Here is a 19,804-nt window from a genome sequence, read left to right on the forward strand (position 1 = left end):
CCTCATTCAAAAAGGAATAATTAAATATTAAATAATCGGGTTATTACCATGGACACAATACTTTTGTTAATGAATAATTCTGTATGATGTGCAGTATACATTCGCAACAATACAATAAATGCAGTAAATTTCCATGTTTAAGACACACATGTCGTTGAAGAGAAATAATCTGAAATGTTTATGTGCATGCATGCTCCTACTTTTGTTTAAAACGGTCGTTCCATCTGCTGGTATACAAAAGTGTTATGTCCCAAATATAAAACTGCGTTTTGCATTCAACTTTTGTTCTTTGAAATTTTATATCCTGTATTTGACCTGGTGATAAAAAGAAGTTGGCCTCATTGACAAAAAGGAAAATGTCAAAAAATAAGTTCTTTAATTTATTTGATGTGGCATAATTAAAGTTGCTGGTTATGAGATTTTCTGATAAAATTTAAGATTGATTTAGAAATCATTAATTAACTCTGCAAGCTTTGAAGCTGATGTGATTTGAGTTGTTAATTGTTTTTAAAAAGGTGTGCTAGACTCTATCAATGTCCTGTTTTGTCGCTAAACCGTGACAGTAAGACTCTTGAATTACTCCGCGTTAGGGTGTCTTTAAAGAATCGTACTGCAGTTTGAAGTGATAGACGTTTACCGCTACACACCTGTTCTTGTTGCGGAGGCAGGTTATATATCCCACATGACGCGGTAAGTTTTGATATTGGTCTTTGTACACATTCTCCATCCCACATATTTCTCGGATTTCTTCTGTAAAGTCATTACCAGTCTGCCCTTTCTACATCATAAGACGAAATGGCAGAGTAACGACTTCTGTTTCACCGGGAAAACTAGTAAAATCAATTTTGTGGTTAACAAGACTTGCAATCATTTTGTCAATAGATATACAATGTACAAATATGATTGTTAAATCTACGATGAGAAAAAAACACTTCATATTGATATCAGGTCTATAACTGTCGCAACGGCACACGCCTCGTTTGACTTAAGGAGACGTAAAGTCGTTTAAATATATAATAGTCGTGTTGAGCAATTGAACAAGAAATCTCTATCATAAAAGTCACAATGATAACATCATTATTACAAGCATAAATTGAATTTGATTTCATTTTAATTTAATTTCACTACTGTTAAATCAAATGTACCAAAAACTAAATGGGGTTTTCACCTCCATGAAAAAATAAACATGAATAAAGTTAAGCCGTAAAGAGAACATTATCCTTAACTACTATCATCGTGTTAATCTATGCATAATGGCACAGTGAACCGTAAGAGAGAAAATTACCTCCCTCTATTCATAACAACAATAGCCTTTTGCCACTATTATCAGTGTTGGTGACTTTCCTACTGAGAGACGAACATCAGCGCGTGCGACAACACGCGTCATTTTCACCACTATGCACCAGCACAATACCCTGACATGTGGGGGTTACTATACAACTAGATTTACTTGTCATAACAAGTTATGCTTAATGTGGCGAAAACTTGCAGTCGGCACGTCATCTCTTAACATACTCAACAGATCGTAAAAACCCCCTGTAGTTTATAAACCTGCACTGGACATTGCAAATACAGTGTGGATATTCTCACAATACATTGTTCACATGATGTATATACTGTCAGTGCATCCCAGGACAAATCATTAATTTGTCTGCCGGATAAATGAAACCTAATCTGTTTAGAGTAATTCAACACTTGACATTTTCAGCCAGTACAGTTTTGTTAGAAATAACTCATGCCGGTTATGTAACTGTAGACTGTGTTTAGGAGGGCCAGGTGATCGTTTATAAACTCAATTTTTGCTTTCTTTACAGTTAGTGCATTATATGACTTGCATGTCTCAATAGTTAATATCAATCAATCAATCGATCGATCGATCAATCGATTAATCGATCGATCGATCGATCGATTAATTAATTAATTAATTACTTGATATATAATGATACTAATATTAAAAGAAAAACCTAGCATATAAGTGTACAATGATATGGCTAAACTCAACAATTATTTGGAAGAACCTAATATCCATGTTCTATAGATTGTTGAAAATAATTACAGTCTGTTTGATGCATGGTGAATGTGATCTTGTAATTTATTATTTAATAATGTTACAGTATTCTAATGTTTACTGTTTGACAAAGTGGCTCTAGAATGTGTGTGCAATCTGGAGTGCACTTTAAATACAAGTATTGCACTACCTGAATTATATGGCTTGTATGCAAATGGCATGCATGAAAAATTAACCAATAAAGATTCAATAACACAAGTCTTTGCCTTGTAGCTTGGTATCAAGATTAAAGGATAAAATAAACGGCTCATCAATTATACAAAGACTGGAGTATTTCATTTTTATTTCAAAGCTTTCACGGATTTTTTTAGGTTTTGATTTGGGAGGGGGTGGAGTAGGTTTATACTGTTATGCAATCACAAGTTTGTTTTTAACTTGATCATATCAATATTCTTTACAATTTAACATTTTATAAAATGTTATCTGGAATATGTCGCGTATGGTTGATGTTAAAATCACGTTCTAGGTGGACATTTATCTTTTTTATCAATTTCAATAAAAGTTTTATCCTGACATAATATTTCTTTATCGATAAAATGTTTTAATTTCCAATTGAAAATCATCAACTTCTTTGATAAAAGAAGTTTTTTTTGAGATTCTAAATAACTTTTTTTCTTAAAAAACAACTTACTTCTAGTTTTCGTAAGATCACCAGTCAAATCCCAAAGGGGTGGGGGTGGGTGTAACATGCCCCCACCCTGGATTTGCGATTTTTTTTATGTATTTCCATCAGCCATATACCGTACTATTGACACTGTACAATTTAAGTACAATCATTTAGATTAGTTAAAATGCACGTGCACATTTAAATGTATTTCATTTTTTTCTCTAAATCATGTGTGACAACGAAGCATAAAATTGTGTCTGCAACATTTATAGCTGCACATCGAACTAATTTTAATTTCTTCTTCATTAGAGTAATGAGAAATATGAAAATACATAAAAAATATTGAAAATACAAAGAAATCACCCGTTTCAACAAGTGTGATAACATAGAAGTTAGTTACGGTGTCTAAGTAATAACAGTAAGATTTTATATTTCATCAAACTGTACGGCGGCTTGCAAGCAGTTTGTGATTGATATCATTTCAATTTTAATTAAGTTCTATACACATCGGAAATGTAGTATCTATTTTGATATAAGATTAATTAGAAACCGTGTGATATTTTTGTTATTAATGGTATCTTTTTTACAGATAATGATAACAGAACAGAACAGAACATGAATTTTATTTTAGATTTGAGCATTTCGCTCCTCATCCATAACATAATTATACATTATTATGTCAAAGTCAAACAATATAATGATATAATACAATATTGAAAATATCTGTGGTACATATGACAAAAGAAGGTATAGAATATATATCAGTATCATTTAACATGAGATTCTTAACGTACATGAAAATAAATTGAGCATTTATTTATTTATTTATTATATATTTATTAATTATTTATTGTAAAAGATTATGCCTAATTCTTAATGCACAATTTAGGAAACAAACTAAATTATTCAACATTTTTTTATTTCTGGTTGACAACAACTGGGTTTCTCCCTTATTGTGTTAAATACGTCAAAGATATCTTTATATGAGAAAACTTAGAATAAATAAAAAGATAACATTTTTGTGCACGATCACCTCCTTGGTTTGTATTAATCTACTTGAGGTGACAGTGATTTTCTTTTTCACAAAGTCAATACATTGTAACACAACACATGTTTTAAAAGAAGTATGCGATCAGTTTTTATTTTATCAACATACATGAATAAAAGTAAACTAATTATTGAAGACTGTCATTGTTAAAAAAAGATGAGTGAATGTAACAATCAATTTCAAATGTACTTGAAAGTCAAGGAGCACCACTTGATTATAATATGAGCCGTGTCACGACAAAACCAACATAATGGGTTTGCGACCAGCATGGATCCATACCAGCCTGCGCATCCGCGCAGTCTGATCAGGATCCATGCTGTTCGCTTACAAACCCTATAACAAGTAGAAAAACTGATAGCGAACAGCATGGATCCTGATCAGACTGCAAGTTGAATTACCTATTTTGTTTTGGGCAATAGGGGAGGTGCAGTGCTGTGCAGAAATATGAAACTTCAGCTCGTTTGGCATCCGAAGTTAAGTAGGAGCACTAAAACTGAAACAATTTGACATTCCGGACGAAATGTATGCACAGAATGTAGAAAACTCTATAATGGTTAAGCATTTTCTACGGAACAGTGTTCCAGCTATAGCGTCTGCTTTTATTAAAAAAAGCCACAAAACGCGCAGCTTTAAAATGACTCAACATTCTTCACTCGCCTGTTCTAGCTCTATCAGACTTCCTTTTACTTGTCAAGTTCCCAAAGTTGGAAACATTGATATCCTGAACACATTTTTTATATTAAAAAATATTGCTGTATGTTTCATAAAAGTCAAGTATTAAAATATGAGGCTAAGCATTTGTTCTATATTTGCTCCGTCATCACTGTTAATATAGTGTAAGTTATTAACATATAATGTATCTTTGTTAAACCACTCAGGTGATATAAGGTGATAATGAGGTAAGAAGGTATAGCAGCATGCCATCAAAGTTAGTTCCTTTGGAATATATTTTACTATTAATGTTGGGATAGAGAAATATTAAAAAAGAAGTTGGACCTGGTAAACTTTCAAATAAACTTTCAATCTTCAAAAGAAAAACCATCATTAAAATCGTCTTTTAGGCATTTGGTATTCAAACCGCATAATTCCATGTGCACTTTTGGATTATGAGGTCAGGCTATCTTCAGTTCCCAATTTGGCATAATTATAGCCATAAAGGATTCAGGGGACGGGATCATAGTTAAAATTCTAACACCGTTCGAGTTTAATTCTAAAGTCGTCATTTTATTTCACGCCCTCAATTGCAGAGCGTTAAGCGGAAAATCCAATTTAAAGATTCTTTAAACGTGTGTTCAAAGATTATTGTGAATAAGATAAAAAGTACACCGTTATTCTATTTTTCATGACATCGGTTGCAGTTGCCCCTCTTTGAAGAAATGGCGCGTGAGTGGCGTGTGCCGTCAATCTATTTAGCTGTGTTATAGACGTCGTTATCTTATAAATGTTGTTATCTTTAATAATCATGATACCTTAAAGATAACACAAAGAAATCAAATGTTGTGGTTTTATATGGCATGTTTCATGGTAAAGGTTCATGTGTGCTGTCTTCCAGCTTAAAATGATTTACATCGAGTGTGATGTTACAAAACGTCATATATTCCAAGATTGACTATGGTTACAAGTCTATCCTAATTAATATATTAATTGTATTAAGCCAGTTTAACTAAAATACTGTCAGGAGTTTATTCAGGAGAACTATTCGTAGCGTACTACTGCACTAGTATTATATATATTGTACTATTTGTATATTTTTTCATTATTTGATTTTATACAAAATTGATTTTGGAAACACAAGATATGCACTTCTAAAAGTGCAATTGTTTTACTTAAAAAATAAAATACAACATATACGTGTGTGTGTGATAATTTAAATGTAGATCTTAAACTCTTTGATATAAATCACACACCTCTGATACCTGGGTCTAAAAATGTCGTGATCATTCCACGGACTTTACAACTACGCTTAACGTTATTGCTTTGTTCCTTGTGTCATATTTGTTACCTTTATAATGATGATACCCGTTAATGAAAGACAATACATTTACATTATGTAACTATGGTCATTGTGTTATTTAGCTGTCATAAAAGTTCAATGGAATTTTCTCATGAATTTATTGCGTTGTTCTGAAATACAGTAAACTCCGCTTATAACGAACTCATTGGGACATTCAAAATCTGTTCCTTATATCCGGAGTTCCTTGTAAGCATATAGCGAATTAGTTCCTTGTATCAGTAGTTTTTATAGCGAACAGATTTACATATAACGAACTAATTGTTAAACATCGTCCGCCATTTTGAAGAGCATTTGATTAAGAATAATTTGTCATTTATTTCTTTTTTAGACACAATACCCGAGAGCGTACATTTTGGAATTTAAAAATCCTTTGTTATTTTAGTTTTAGATCTACTCCCTTTCTCAATTTCTGATAAAATATCATATTTTGTTTCTTAAGTCAGTGCTTTTCGTTTTCTTTCCATGAATAAAAATAAACAAGATTTTCCATATTTTCTTCCTTTTATATTGAATATCTTCTATTATATTTTAAGGTTGACTTTTACTTATAAAATATATAGATTACTTTTCTTTTCAATCAAGCATACTTTGTAGTTTTCTATTGATTTTGTTTGTGAAATCTTATTATAAATGATCATAATTATTTTACTCGAGCAAAACTATTAAAGAAAAGAAATAATAGAATAAAAGGAAATACATTTTTAGCTCGACTATACGAAGTATATGGAGTGTTGTCCTACTCGCCCCGGCGTCGGCGTCGGCGTCCGCGTCCAGATTTTAGATTAAAGTTTTGGTGCAGTAAATTATTTTTCACTATAACTTTGTCATTTCTTAAGGTATCAACTTCAAACTTCAAATATATGTTCCTTATCATCAACCACATCTTATGTGACAAGGTTCATAACTCTAGCACCAATATTTTCAGATTTATCTCCCCTTGAACTTAGAATTTTCCTCAAAAAATACTATTTCTTACTGTTTCTTCTTTATTTCTTAAGGGATCAACCTCATACTTCAAATATATTTACGTTATCGTCACCCCCATCTTATGTGACAAGGTTCATAACTCTAGCACCAATATTTTGTAATCAGAACAAGAGGAGAAATGGATCATTCAACGACATTAGACAATCTGACCATTTTGTTGACAGACCTTTAATTATTTAACCATTTGTTGTTTATTTCTTTAAGATAATCTAGATTGATAGAAGATTTATCAAAATTAAATATCTGAAAAAATCAGACCACTACGACCGCTCTTCAATAGAGATATTATTCAATTCTCAAATAACAGTGTTATTTGATGTTCAATGTACAAGAAATGCAATGATAGTTTCAGCGCGTGCAAGGTAGTGCGCGCGTTCGTGTCGGTCGCGTGGCGTCCATGTAATTCGGTAATCTCAAATAAAAGTCTATACCTTAACATACAATAGCTACATGATGTTATCACAATGAAAGATGAAAATATCTGATCTGAGATTCATAAATTGGATGCTCGTTTTCCTGCCTTTGAAGTTCACTTCACGGGTGAATTACCTGATATACCATTATAACATTCCTTCATTGATGGCAATAAAGACCTTAAAACTCGCGTGCTTCCAGGTCCTATTCACAATCAAATGCGTATCAGGTTAAAAGACTGTCGATTGGTTTAATTAGCCAGACCTTATCTTGAAATTAAAGCTGCCTAAGAGTATAAAAGATTTAATTCTGTAATTCTATTCCATCATCTTGTTATTTTCATTTTTGTCAAGTTCAATATTTAACTGCTTATAAAAAATTGCATAAATGTAGCTCGTTTTCCTGTCTCTTTTATCTACATCGATAATTGTATATTAATTGAATTTATTAAACTCACATGATTTTAATTCCATTCTATTTTTAGAAGATAAAGAAATTGTTATTTATATACTACTAGTATCAGTTTTAATTATATAAGTACATTCGAAATCATATCAAATATTTAAGAACAGAAATGTTTGATAGAATTTGTAACGAAAGGGCTCATTATTACTAGTATATTGGTTCTTATTAATTGTTCGGTTACTGAAAAACAAAAATCTTATATCATACTAAGGAGGAGAATAACCTCAGGACATGTCACTGAAATGATAAAGAAAACAAACACTTTTTGCTGTATTTTTGACATTTCATTTTTCATATTTTAAATGGTTGTAATCTTGCACTTTTTCAGCCAATTAAAATGTCAGTGAAGTAATTAAGGCAAAGACCCATATTTTTGCAGTGAAAGCGTATGAAATATCATTCTGACATTTTAAATCGAAGGTTATTATATTATTAAAACACGCATTTGCAAATTTGCTATCGCACAGTTTATAAAAAACCTCAATATTGATTGACAGGTAGCGTAATAAAATATCTTCGAATTAATCCAATCACATCTCCGGGTTGTAAAGCTACGGCAACTGGAAAACCGAGTTTAAAATTATATTATTCATATATCACTTTGAGTCAAATGTACGGTTGAAAGAGCCGCCTTTTCATTGGCTAGTAATAAAAAAGCAACTACCCGTAACTCAGGAATGAAGCTTAAATCGCAGTTGTTAAGATATTCATAATGTTGTGAACATTCAAGTAGAAATATAAGAATAATATGATAGTAAAATTTCAAATACTTTTACTGAATTGCCTGTTCTGAAGTAGTGAGGAGGGAAAAAGAATTTTGTACATCTTTGTCGATACATAACACTGCGTTCATTCTTTGTGCTTAATATGTCATATTTCAACTAAGTTTAAAATTAAAATCATGGAGTGCAATTTAGCTGAACTTGTACCGTTTCCCATGGATGTTCCAGGTGATATACTCAAAGAAAGCATAGATTTGAAGGAAACGAATAACGCAGCACATTCTCCTCGACTATATTTAAACAGTTTGAGTGATTACGATGAGACGGAATCATTAAGTTCTTATACGTTAACGGATAGTGACGCTACACCTAACGTGACGCCCAACACACCAATCAGTCCATCATCAAAGTGCGACTCCACACATTTTACTTTTACGAACATTTCATCTTTGTCTACAGGAATAAAGATAACGCAAGGTGACTCCCCTCTTCATAAAAGAGTTCTTCCAAACCGACGTAAACGTCATGAACCGCCATCAAAAGACATTTTACGTAAAAGAAGAGTTGCTGCAAACGCGAGGGAACGTCGGAGAATGGAAAGTTTAAATGTTGCATTTGACAAATTGCGATCAGTTATTCCTTCTTTTGGAGACGATACAAAACTATCAAAGTATGAAACATTACAAATGGCACAGACTTACATTGCTGCTTTAAAAGATTTATTGTGATGACGTGCAACATTTTCTTTACTGCGGAGTGCTCAACATTTATCGTGTGATATTTTTTAATATCTTTTATAGAATTGTTTTTAAAGTGATCATTACTTTTGCATTATGAGCAATACATATAGTTATCTGCCTAAACATGAACATGTAAGTCATTTAAAATTTCACGCCAACCTGTGTTCAACCGAACATATCACGTGTAACTGTGTTCACAATATCCAATGTGTTCCTAACTTTGACAATGTCTCTTGAAATATGTTCTACATTTCAAATAACTGTGTTCATTGATTTATGGACGTTCTTATTATGTAATTTTAGTCGATATCCGGGAAATCCAAATATTTTTGGGTTTTGTTTTTTTTTATCCTAAAAATTATTTATAGCATTTATCTGTTATAAATGTCCTTGAATATATCCCGGATATTTGCGGTATTCATTTAAGTTGATATGTTTACGATGTTTCATTAATTCTCATAAGAGAATCGGGTATCAAATGTATGTGGTTTTATTCAGGTTATTTCAATTACGGGAGATAAATGACTCGATCTGCTTAGATAATAACACAAATGATATATGCAGATATAATGTTTGACATTCAAACAGACACACGAACGATCATCAAAAAATAAAATACTTCTTAAAGAAATATTGAAATAGTTTTGTATTTACCAGCATCAAGCTTACCAAAACGTTTTAATATTTGTAAACTAATTAAATACGATTTCATCAGATGCGGTAACTATAAAATTAATTATTGACAGTTTTATAAATTTTCAGCCATATTCCTTATATATACATCATATTTCATACATTGTTAAAGATCCCTTTTCCATTTTTGTATATACAAGGAATGATAATTCCAGATATAGATGATATTGAATGAGTGTAAGTTCAATACTGAATTTATTGCACGAGTTGAATAAAATTATATTATGCGAGCCTCTGGCGAGCATAATATTATTTTATTCAACGAGTGCAATAAATTCAGTTATGACCTTACACAAATTTAATATTCTATTTATCACATACCCCAAATAAAGACCGTTTAAAGTGAAATAAGATTCTTTTTTCATTGACGCGCCTATAGTATAACGCTAACATTTAGCGCGTCTTTACACTATGTTTGTAAAACGCTAGTGACGTCACGTCAAAATATATGCACGGCCGTGCAATACCATATTTACGGAGTCGAAAAATCGGCACGGGTGTGTGATAAATGTAGATATGTTTATTTTTATATGTATATAAGATGAAAGTAGATTATGATACTGAATTTGCCGTGTTTTCGTTGTTTCTTTTGTCCATATGCTACTCAGATTATCTGAAATTATGCAATGTATTATGTTAAAGTGAAAATTCCGACTTAAAGACACATTCATCCTCAGAAATATTTGTTTTCCTTTAGAAAGGTCATACATAATGTTGATATAATAGATTTAGAATGTGTGAGATGCTATCACTGAAGGAATAGCGTTCAATGTGAAATTATTTGAGATAAAAGTAGCACAATGCCAACAAAGTTGTATTTTGACTACCATACAAAATAGTAAATCCCTATGAGTGTGCTGGTTGCCAAAAGAAGCGAAAGGTAGCTCAGGTATATTGTCAAATGAGTAACTTTATGGACACAATATATAAAAGGCTTTTGAAAAAAAAAGATATCATTTTCTGGATTAACGGGTCTTTAAACATCGTTATTTTACGTTCAATTTCTGTTTAAATTTACTTACAATATGGGGTACTGTAAATTATGAAGTATCTGAAGTTTCATTGTTGCAGTTTATCGCTAGTTTGTAAACATTGAAAGGTCTCCACAGCGAGGGTCTTATCAATCAAAGTCAATGATTTTATTTTAAACGGCACTGAGTTGTGCATGGTGAATTACAACTTTAACTTGCAATGTTACTCGGGATTAAACAACCGTCTTAAAAAATGTTTTCACGTTTGCTGATTCTCAGATAAAAACAAATATCACGGAGAAGCAAGCAGTAAAAGTTTTTAATTTTAAGGAAAAAATGCCATACACAATATTAATAATTATAAAAACATCGAAAATAAATAATACAAAACAAAATAAACGAATAAACAAAATGAGTAGCGTTATGGATGAGGTAAACGTCTTTGTTTGAAAATGAAACATAAGTATGATGTTGTATTGTTCATTGTTCTTATTCTTTGATTTTATTGGTTTTAATATCTCGAACCTTGAAGATTCTTAACTATTGTATGTTCGAGAATCATCATTATTCATACAAAAGACTAGAGGAACTTGCATAAGCGATAAACACAGTGATACGACATATAATTTTCAAGTTATTTTCTTAAAGCACAGAGATCATCATGTTTCCAAGCATTATACATATATTTTGCTACTTTTTAAAAAAGAAAGATATGCCAATGTTTGTGTTACTTTAATGAATATTATGGGTACGTTAAATATATAAAATCATGTTCAAGATGTTATAAACATACTATATAACTTATTGACAAAGACAAAAAGAGCAATATAATTCTGAAGTATAGGCCTACATTTTACATTGTACAGTATTTTGCTCTGGATTAATCTGCATGTTTAAAATACGTCACCCAGTTTAGTTCAAATATACAGTATTTTACACGACAACATGAAAAAAGAAATACCTGCATATATTGATAATGGTTCTAATTTAATATGATCTAAAAAAAGTACAAAATCATTTTCAATAAGTGCAAACACACATCGACCAGAAAAAACTCTGAAATAAAATGTGATGATAATGCAACGTAAAGGTAAATGTCAGTAAAATTGTAATCACACTAAAAGATGAACAGTATGTTCTTCTTTTGTTATGCCATTGCAACTGATATAAGTTATTACTAATACTTTAGACAACAATGGGGACCGCCGTGCCGGAGTGGTAAGATCTTTGACTTTCAACGGCTTTTCTTACCTGCATGGAATATATTCTTGCACCAGGAAATTATTCAAATATATTATTTTTGGGTGTCCCGAAGTAAGGCACAAAGTGGAACCGGAGTAATTCCTTACCCGCCAAGTTTAATATTAATGACATACACAACTGCTCACCCCCCCCCCCCCCCCCCCCACACACACACACACACTAGGATAAAGCTGAACTATTATAATCTTATCGTATGTATAAAATTATTCAAAATTTAACAAACACACGCTTAATTAATTTGTTTAATACAAATTCATTGTTTCGTTAGAAAATTACATGGGTTGCTAGAAACATAAGTTTTTATGACGGGAGGTACGTAAAATGTTAAATGGTAAGCAGACAGTAATAACTTTAAGTTTGCACGTATTAAGTGCTAGAATAGATTGTTTAAATCGTAATGTCAAGCGGATAAAGCTCTGAAAAAAAAAAGAAACAAAAAATAATTGACATTCTTAGGATACAGTTGTGTGTATTTAAAATTCATAACAAAACCTTTCTTTCATAATAGTATGACTGCAATTATCACCATGAATGCTTCTTCCTGCCGTTGTTTACTACCACTATTACAACCGTCGTACCGACGATATTAACTGCCACAGAGACACAGATTAGTACACTCAATTAAATTCTATTCTTGCGTTTAATCTAATCATTCTAATTTAACATACTAATTGTTATGATAGAAGAGACTATAGCAACCGTATACAAATCACGTCACCTGCTGTATTGATTACCGACAATCGGGTTGGTTTTTTTATATTATTATTTATCTAAACTCGACTGTGAAACAAGTGCTTGCCGCTTATATTTATCTTCCTGGATATAACCAGTATTTGTGTCTGATGTCATATCGTATTTACAATAGTCTGAGAGGCAGACACCTTAACCACAAACCATCGCTCCCCTTGTCATTTGATAACAAAAGAAAAAAATTACGTAATGCTCTCGTCCCCACTATGTTCACGATTTATTCTACATATTCCTACAACTGAACAGCCGTTTGTTGCTGCAGACTATAGTTGATAATATTTTACGAACCATTTTATTATGAATAGCCATACAGTTTCATATTCGTATATGCTCATGTATAAATCAATGATTTGATATTAAAATATTCAAACACATAATCAATGTAATACCAACTTCGTGAATAACAGATTTTGTATATTTTCATACGGCAGTTATTTGTCATATTCATATATCCAAATCAAACAAAGAGTTTATCAAATGCAGAAGCTTATATCGGCACTGTAAAATGTATGGTTCAAAGGGAGTTCAGTGACGACTCGACACATAATCGCCATATATTTTATATAAAAACAAGGTTAGCTTTTAAAAAAGCTAGTAGCGACTCGCTTCGTAATTTTTTTCAAGGGGTGTGTTTAAATGTAAAAATGAGTTCTTTTAGCTGAAGAGACTTCAGCGAACATCAAAATAAAAGTGAAGTCAACACTGGCCCGGTGCCCGATGGCCAGTGTATATAAGTTCAGGCCAGTGTAAATTTAAGAAAATTTTGTTAATTATTTAGTAAATAAATTCAAAACTGGAATTCGGGCCAGTAAATTCAAAATCTTAAACTCATTGACTGAAAGTGACATATAAAGTTCTCTCAGTTTAACCAAGATGAGTATGAGTATATATGAAGGTGCATGTAAACAGATAGAATGAAGAACCTATGTCTATGCACATTTACTATATGGCCTGTTGACCTTGACCACAAAATGTTAGATAGGTAGATTTCATAAAGATGTCTCTTTATACAAAATTAAGTTGTAATACATGTATGTTATTTAGTATTGGAATGAGAGGCACAAGTCCTAAAGTAAACACCAGTTGTCAATCAATTCAGCCAGAAAAGCCGGGATCCTATTAAAAAATATAGGGATCCCGGAAATTGACCAGTCTAAGAAGATGTTTTTCAGATAAGCCGGCATCCTATTAAAACATATAGGGATCCCGGGAATTGACCTGTTCAAGAATATAGTTTTCAGAAAAGCCGGGATCGTATTAAAATGTAAATAGATCTCACGGATTGGCCAGTTCAAATATATAGTTTTCAGAAAAGCTGGGATCGTTTTAAAACATATAGGGATCACGGGATTTGGCCAATTCAAGAAAATAGTCTTTGATTTTTCCAATTAATTAGGCATATAATTATATATAAGTATTGTGATTTCCGCATTTTAAGTTTGTTAATAAATAGCTCTAAATATATCTATATTCTAAGTTAAATTAATTTAACGTTCATTATATACAATAAAAAAAAATTAACGTTTAATGGCCTTTCATTACGACAACAATCAACACAAATATAGTTCATTAGGTTTTTCCTCCATATCTTATACGATCCCGGATCCCGGGCGTCCCGGATCCCGGCTAGTAAATACATACACTAAATACCGGAAAGGATAAAATGACCGGAAAAAAAATAAAAAAATAAAAAATGCACAGAACCAGATGTACACTTATGTTAATTAACCAAACGAAAACTTACTACAGAGAAAACAGGTGAAATCGCGAAACCAGAAGTCAGTGTAAATATGATTTATTGAAAAGAATTCATAAAGACAAACATTTTAATCATCATTATATCTTTGCGCTCAACACAATACTGGCTGATTTTTAAAAATGGCGTGAAAATTGAAGGTTTTTTGACGCTATGTAAGATTAAATTTGATTGGCTAAATAATTTTGGATCCTAGCCCTGATAGATAAATTTTGTAGAAAGCTGGAAGCCAAGCTTCGATTAAATTTTTGGATGGCTTCGGAGTTTTAGGTTGTTTCTCAGTAAAATCCTACCGTAATGCCGGCTCGGCACAAATGGATTTGTACACATGTGTAACATTTTAGCTGTAGTTGACATAATTAATATTTTTAGATTTATAAACTTACATTTAATCAAAATGAACATGCTATTTCTTCACAAGAAATGAAAATTTTAAGATAGTGCAGCAGTCGTCCTTTACCTTCCTGCTACCCACACTGTCGGGTAAAAACGGCGGTTGTTTGGCGCCAAAATAGCATAGAATAAACCACGGTTTAAATTAGCAATTAAGATCCGTGAATAAACTAAACATGCAATGTTCGGAAATTCGCAAGGATTTTACTGTGGATCGAGCTTAAAATGAATGATACATTACTCTTATCAAAGTATATTCTGCTTGTATTGAACATTTAACGACAGTTTATAGGAGGTGTTTTAATGAATTAATTATAAATGATCGTTAATAATATATCATAACAGAATGTTAAGTTTATCTATTCGTGAACATAATCATCAGTCAACAGACGTAGATAATATATCTGTTAAATACAAAGCCATGAGTGATCGGCAGTGTCACGGAGTATAAACTCTTGAGTCTTTATTAGATAAATGCCACTGCATCCGGCTTTTATTTGTGATATATTGAAAAATATCAATTTCCTAGTTTCTTAACTAAATGCTTAGGCCACTTTGCCTTTACAGATCGATTAAAAGTATATTTAGTCAAACATGTGTTAAAAATGCCTCCAAATAAAGACCACCCTGTTAATAAAGGTCCAATTTTCAACAACCAACCATTTGTTAGATAAAATAGAGTAACCCTTAAGTAAAGACCACTTGTTTAAAGAGACCATATTCTGTCCCACCATTAGGCGACCTTTGCTCGCAGGTTTGACTGTCTGTCTTTTATCTGGGTAGACGAGGCTTTTTAATGATCAGCGCGTTATTGATTACCACTTCCACTTTTGGAAGGAAACACAGGATTTATTTTGATTTGAGAAGCAAATAATAATAATAATACCAGCCACTAATAAATATATGAGGCAATACAACTACCTAAATTCCATGTGCACTTTTGACAAATAATGAATGAATACTTAAAGATTTTTCTGTAATCAAATAGAGCAGGATTATAGAATAAATATTTGATTAATCCGGACGTTTCAAACAGTGTCGTGTCTAAAATTAGATATAAAAATGCAGAACAAACAAATGAGAATTTATGCAAGTTGGCGATGCAATTTACACCTTTATAAAAAAAATTATCTTTTTAATTTCTTTTTTCATTCTTTTTTTTTTAACAAAACAGAGCTCTGTTTAACTAATTACAATATCTAATACAGCTGTTTAAAAATGAAATTAATGTAAAAAGTAACGCAATAAACAATAGCTCAATAATGCATGTGTAGGGAATTGTGACACACCTGTGCATTTACCAATTACATTCTCTTTACAAGCCATGCGATATTTCAGCTTGAAATTTTCATTTATATGTTTATTTATTTATTTATTAAGATTTATTAAGATTTATTTATTTATTTATTTATTTATTTATACTGCGGTTATGTTGCAGTGTGGTTATTATGCATGTGTGTAACACTCTAATATTACAATACGTTGACCGTGCCGCCCTGGAAATCATTTGTTGGCAACTTCTGACCGTTGTGTCTGTAGGTAGAAGTTTTTCTATCAGACACATAATATGAGCCGCGTCACAACAAAACCAGCATAGTGCGTTTGCGACCAGCATGGATCCAGACCAGCCTGCGCATCCGCGCAGTCTGATCAGGATCCATGCTGTTCGCTATCAGTTTATCTACTTGTACGAACAGTGTGGATCCTGATCAGACTGCGCGGATGCGCAGGCTGGTCTGGATCCATGCTGGTCGCAAACGCACTTTGTTGGTTTTGTCGTGACGCGGCTCATATTATGTACATTACATATTGATATACAGAATAACTGTATAGCTATATCTAGCAATTTTGTTTGTTTTGTTGTTGTTGTTGTTTTTTTTATATAGAATTTCCTCTTAAAGTAGATTGATTACGTACGTATTCATTAGAATGAAAAAGGCATGCTTTGCACAAAACTGACATCAACAATATTTCATGTGGCTTGTTTTGAATGTTGAATTACACAAAACAGTAATGTAATGTTCTATTATTTCAAGATTGGTCTCCGACAAAGACAAAATAAAATATATAGAATTATCTCAGGATCACATTGAAAACCTTTTTAAAGCTTTTAACAAACCTTTCAAAAGGCATTTCAAGGTAATCATGCTATTGCATTTTTTATAAACTTTAAATTGGCTTTGTGTTATACCGTTTACCAGTATAGATGTCAAACAGTAGGAATGTGTAGCGTTCAAAAAACTATATTCTGTTAAGATTTCAGAGTCAAAATGAGTTTCTATGACAACTCGTATGTCACCTGCACATGTTTTCCTGGCTCACTGCACATGTTTGCACATTTACGGTAATTAAATCTAGATTATGTCTGGACTCAATTAAATGTAATAGGGTACATACAGATAAAATGCAACGTCTTAGTAAAAGATTACTAAATTGTATAGGGAGACGTAGCTAGCACTACATTAGTGAGACAGGCAGGTGATGGAGCTACAGCTCATTTGAATATTGGACGGTTACCGGAGAAACCTTCAAAACTACACCGTTATTTAATTATACGATATTGCAATTATTAAAGTGGCAAAGCAATATGATTCAATTCCATGTTTATGTCATATTTGTAATAAAACAGTGATTGAAGAGAGAGAAAATATCATTTTCAATATGACAGTTTACATTTAATGAAATGTAACATTAAAGGTGTAAGAACCGTTCATTTGATAATTGATGTATTTCAAGTAAAGTTTGACACCATAGCTAAAATGCATCATTTAACAAGCGTTATTCTATTAACATTAAATACCAGTTTAACAGTTCATCCCTAACACCAAGATATTAATATCAAATTAGGAATTAAATATTGCCACTCAACTGTTAAAGAAAAAAGATTTCATGCATAATTAAAGATAAATGTAAATGTTACGCATGTAACACAATAATGAACATTTTCTATTACTGTAATCCTGTTATATATATCTCATCAATAATCCTATGCAATGGTGAAATGGACCTCATTTGTTAAACTTCTGTTAAAGCACACTTGGTGATGAAAACCTGTAACTTTTTTATTATTTGTCATGGTTTATTAATTAAGCGGCTTATACAGTTATAAATAAACGTTTCATTAAAAATATTATTGTATTTAGGTCTATAACATAACTTTATATGGATTTTTTATTAAAAGTAAATAAAAAATAATCACACTTAATTATACATGTTTATGTACTAGTCAATTAAATCAATGAAACAGTTGTTATAATAATATTTAGTACAACTAATAAATCAGATCCCCCCTTTTTTGCCGAGAAAATGTATATTGACAAATACAGTGTTTATCAGATAAAACATTTAAACGTTTTTTGGCAAAATCAAAAGAAATATAAAAAGAAATATAAACTAAAATATAGATATAAACTGCAAGTCACTCATTACTCATACTTTCATTTGGAAAGTTTATTTATACTTTATAGATAAATGTACACATGCATGTAAGGATGACTATCAGTGGGCTATTATAGCAAGTTATTGTCATTATAAAGATCGCTGTTTTACATGTTCAAAAAGTTTACAACAAAATTTCAATTCGCCAATGAAGAAATTCAATATTTCGGCAAGCTGGGTAGCTTCACCATATGAAATAATTCAAAGTTTGTAACGGGATTCAAACCTACAGAAGTGTGGCGCAAGTGGTTAGAGGTCAACGACCTTGGACACTCGGTCACTTTTATCGCATGATGCAATTTTCTTACCAATGTATACAAATTTGAAAGGCAACAACTTACCGGTACCACTTATAATTCATGAAATTACTGTAAATAAAATTGCAGACTCGGTTTGATCGAGTCAGTACATGAGGGATAGTGATAAAGTGCAACATCCCTTACGTCCCCTAGCACCAGCTTGAGCGGTACACTTACAGGTGCTGTCACCAAGGAGCAGAAGGCGAGGAGACATTGAAACATTACTTTTTACCGGTAATCTTATTTTTAGATCATGGTGAGATAGGCATTCAACAAACAATTAACTTCATACATTGTATATGATGAAATGGTTCATAAAACCAAACAATTTTCATGACATATTTCGCTATATTCTACCTTCTTCAGTTGATATAGAAGATTTTCGGTCATCAATTCATCTACTTTCTGTGACTTACTCTCCCTTAGCAGCTAAGTTATAAAAGTGAACGATAGTGAAACAGGTGACCGATGTATATATGCCAAGACCGTTCAATTTCAAATCTCACATCAGCTTATTTTTTCACAATACTCTTGACTTTTATAACTGTTAATCCCTGACAGAAACGGAATATAATAGTCATTGATTGTTTACGATGCATTGTTTGGAACTAAGTCTTCGAAAGCTTTGACTCTTTAATATAAAAGTATCATGGCAAAGCGTAAATGCATGTAAAATGTTAGAGTTGTCTTCATTTGAGCCGCGTCACGACAAAACCAACATAATGGGTTTGCGACCAGCATGGATCCAGACCAGCATGCGCATCCGCGCAGTCTGATCAGGATCCATGCTGTTCGCTTACAAACCCTATAACACGTAGTGAAACTGATAGCGAACAGCATGGATCCTGATCAGACTGCGCGGATGCGCAGGCTGGTCTGGATCCATGCCGGTAGCAAACCCATTATGTTGGTTTTGTCGTGACCCGGCTCATTTTATTCTGACAAGACTAGCACATCTTGCTCTTATCTCTGCTGATTATATCATTAAAGTATTCAAATGCGGTCATGTTCCTACAATGCCCTTGTATAACAATATTGTTATTTTCACGTACATTACTCAATAATTATATCTGATTCAAATGACAAATTTTACATTAAAATATATGAATCAGTGTTGTAATTAATGGGGAATAAAGTCGATGTTTGTTTTAGTTTTATAGGACACGTTCATTTTGA

At 32.0% G+C, this 19,804-nt stretch overlaps 1 protein-coding gene across 1 annotated transcript; it reads left to right on the forward strand.

The window, feature by feature from the left end:
• Window positions 1-8,270: 8,270 nt before the first annotated feature.
• On the forward strand, window positions 8,271-10,046 carry LOC132715824 (protein lin-32-like). Its single transcript, XM_060698901.1, has one exon. It carries the CDS (start codon window positions 8,505-8,507, stop codon window positions 9,051-9,053), a length of 549 nt encoding a protein of 182 aa, XP_060554884.1. The 5' UTR covers window positions 8,271-8,504; the 3' UTR covers window positions 9,054-10,046.
• Window positions 10,047-19,804: the final 9,758 nt, after the last annotated feature.

Source organism: Ruditapes philippinarum, unplaced genomic scaffold (genome assembly GCF_026571515.1).
Source record: "Ruditapes philippinarum isolate M1 unplaced genomic scaffold, ASM2657151v2 ctg2059_1_1_1_1, whole genome shotgun sequence".
Lineage (NCBI taxonomy): Eukaryota > Metazoa > Mollusca > Bivalvia > Venerida > Veneridae > Ruditapes > Ruditapes philippinarum.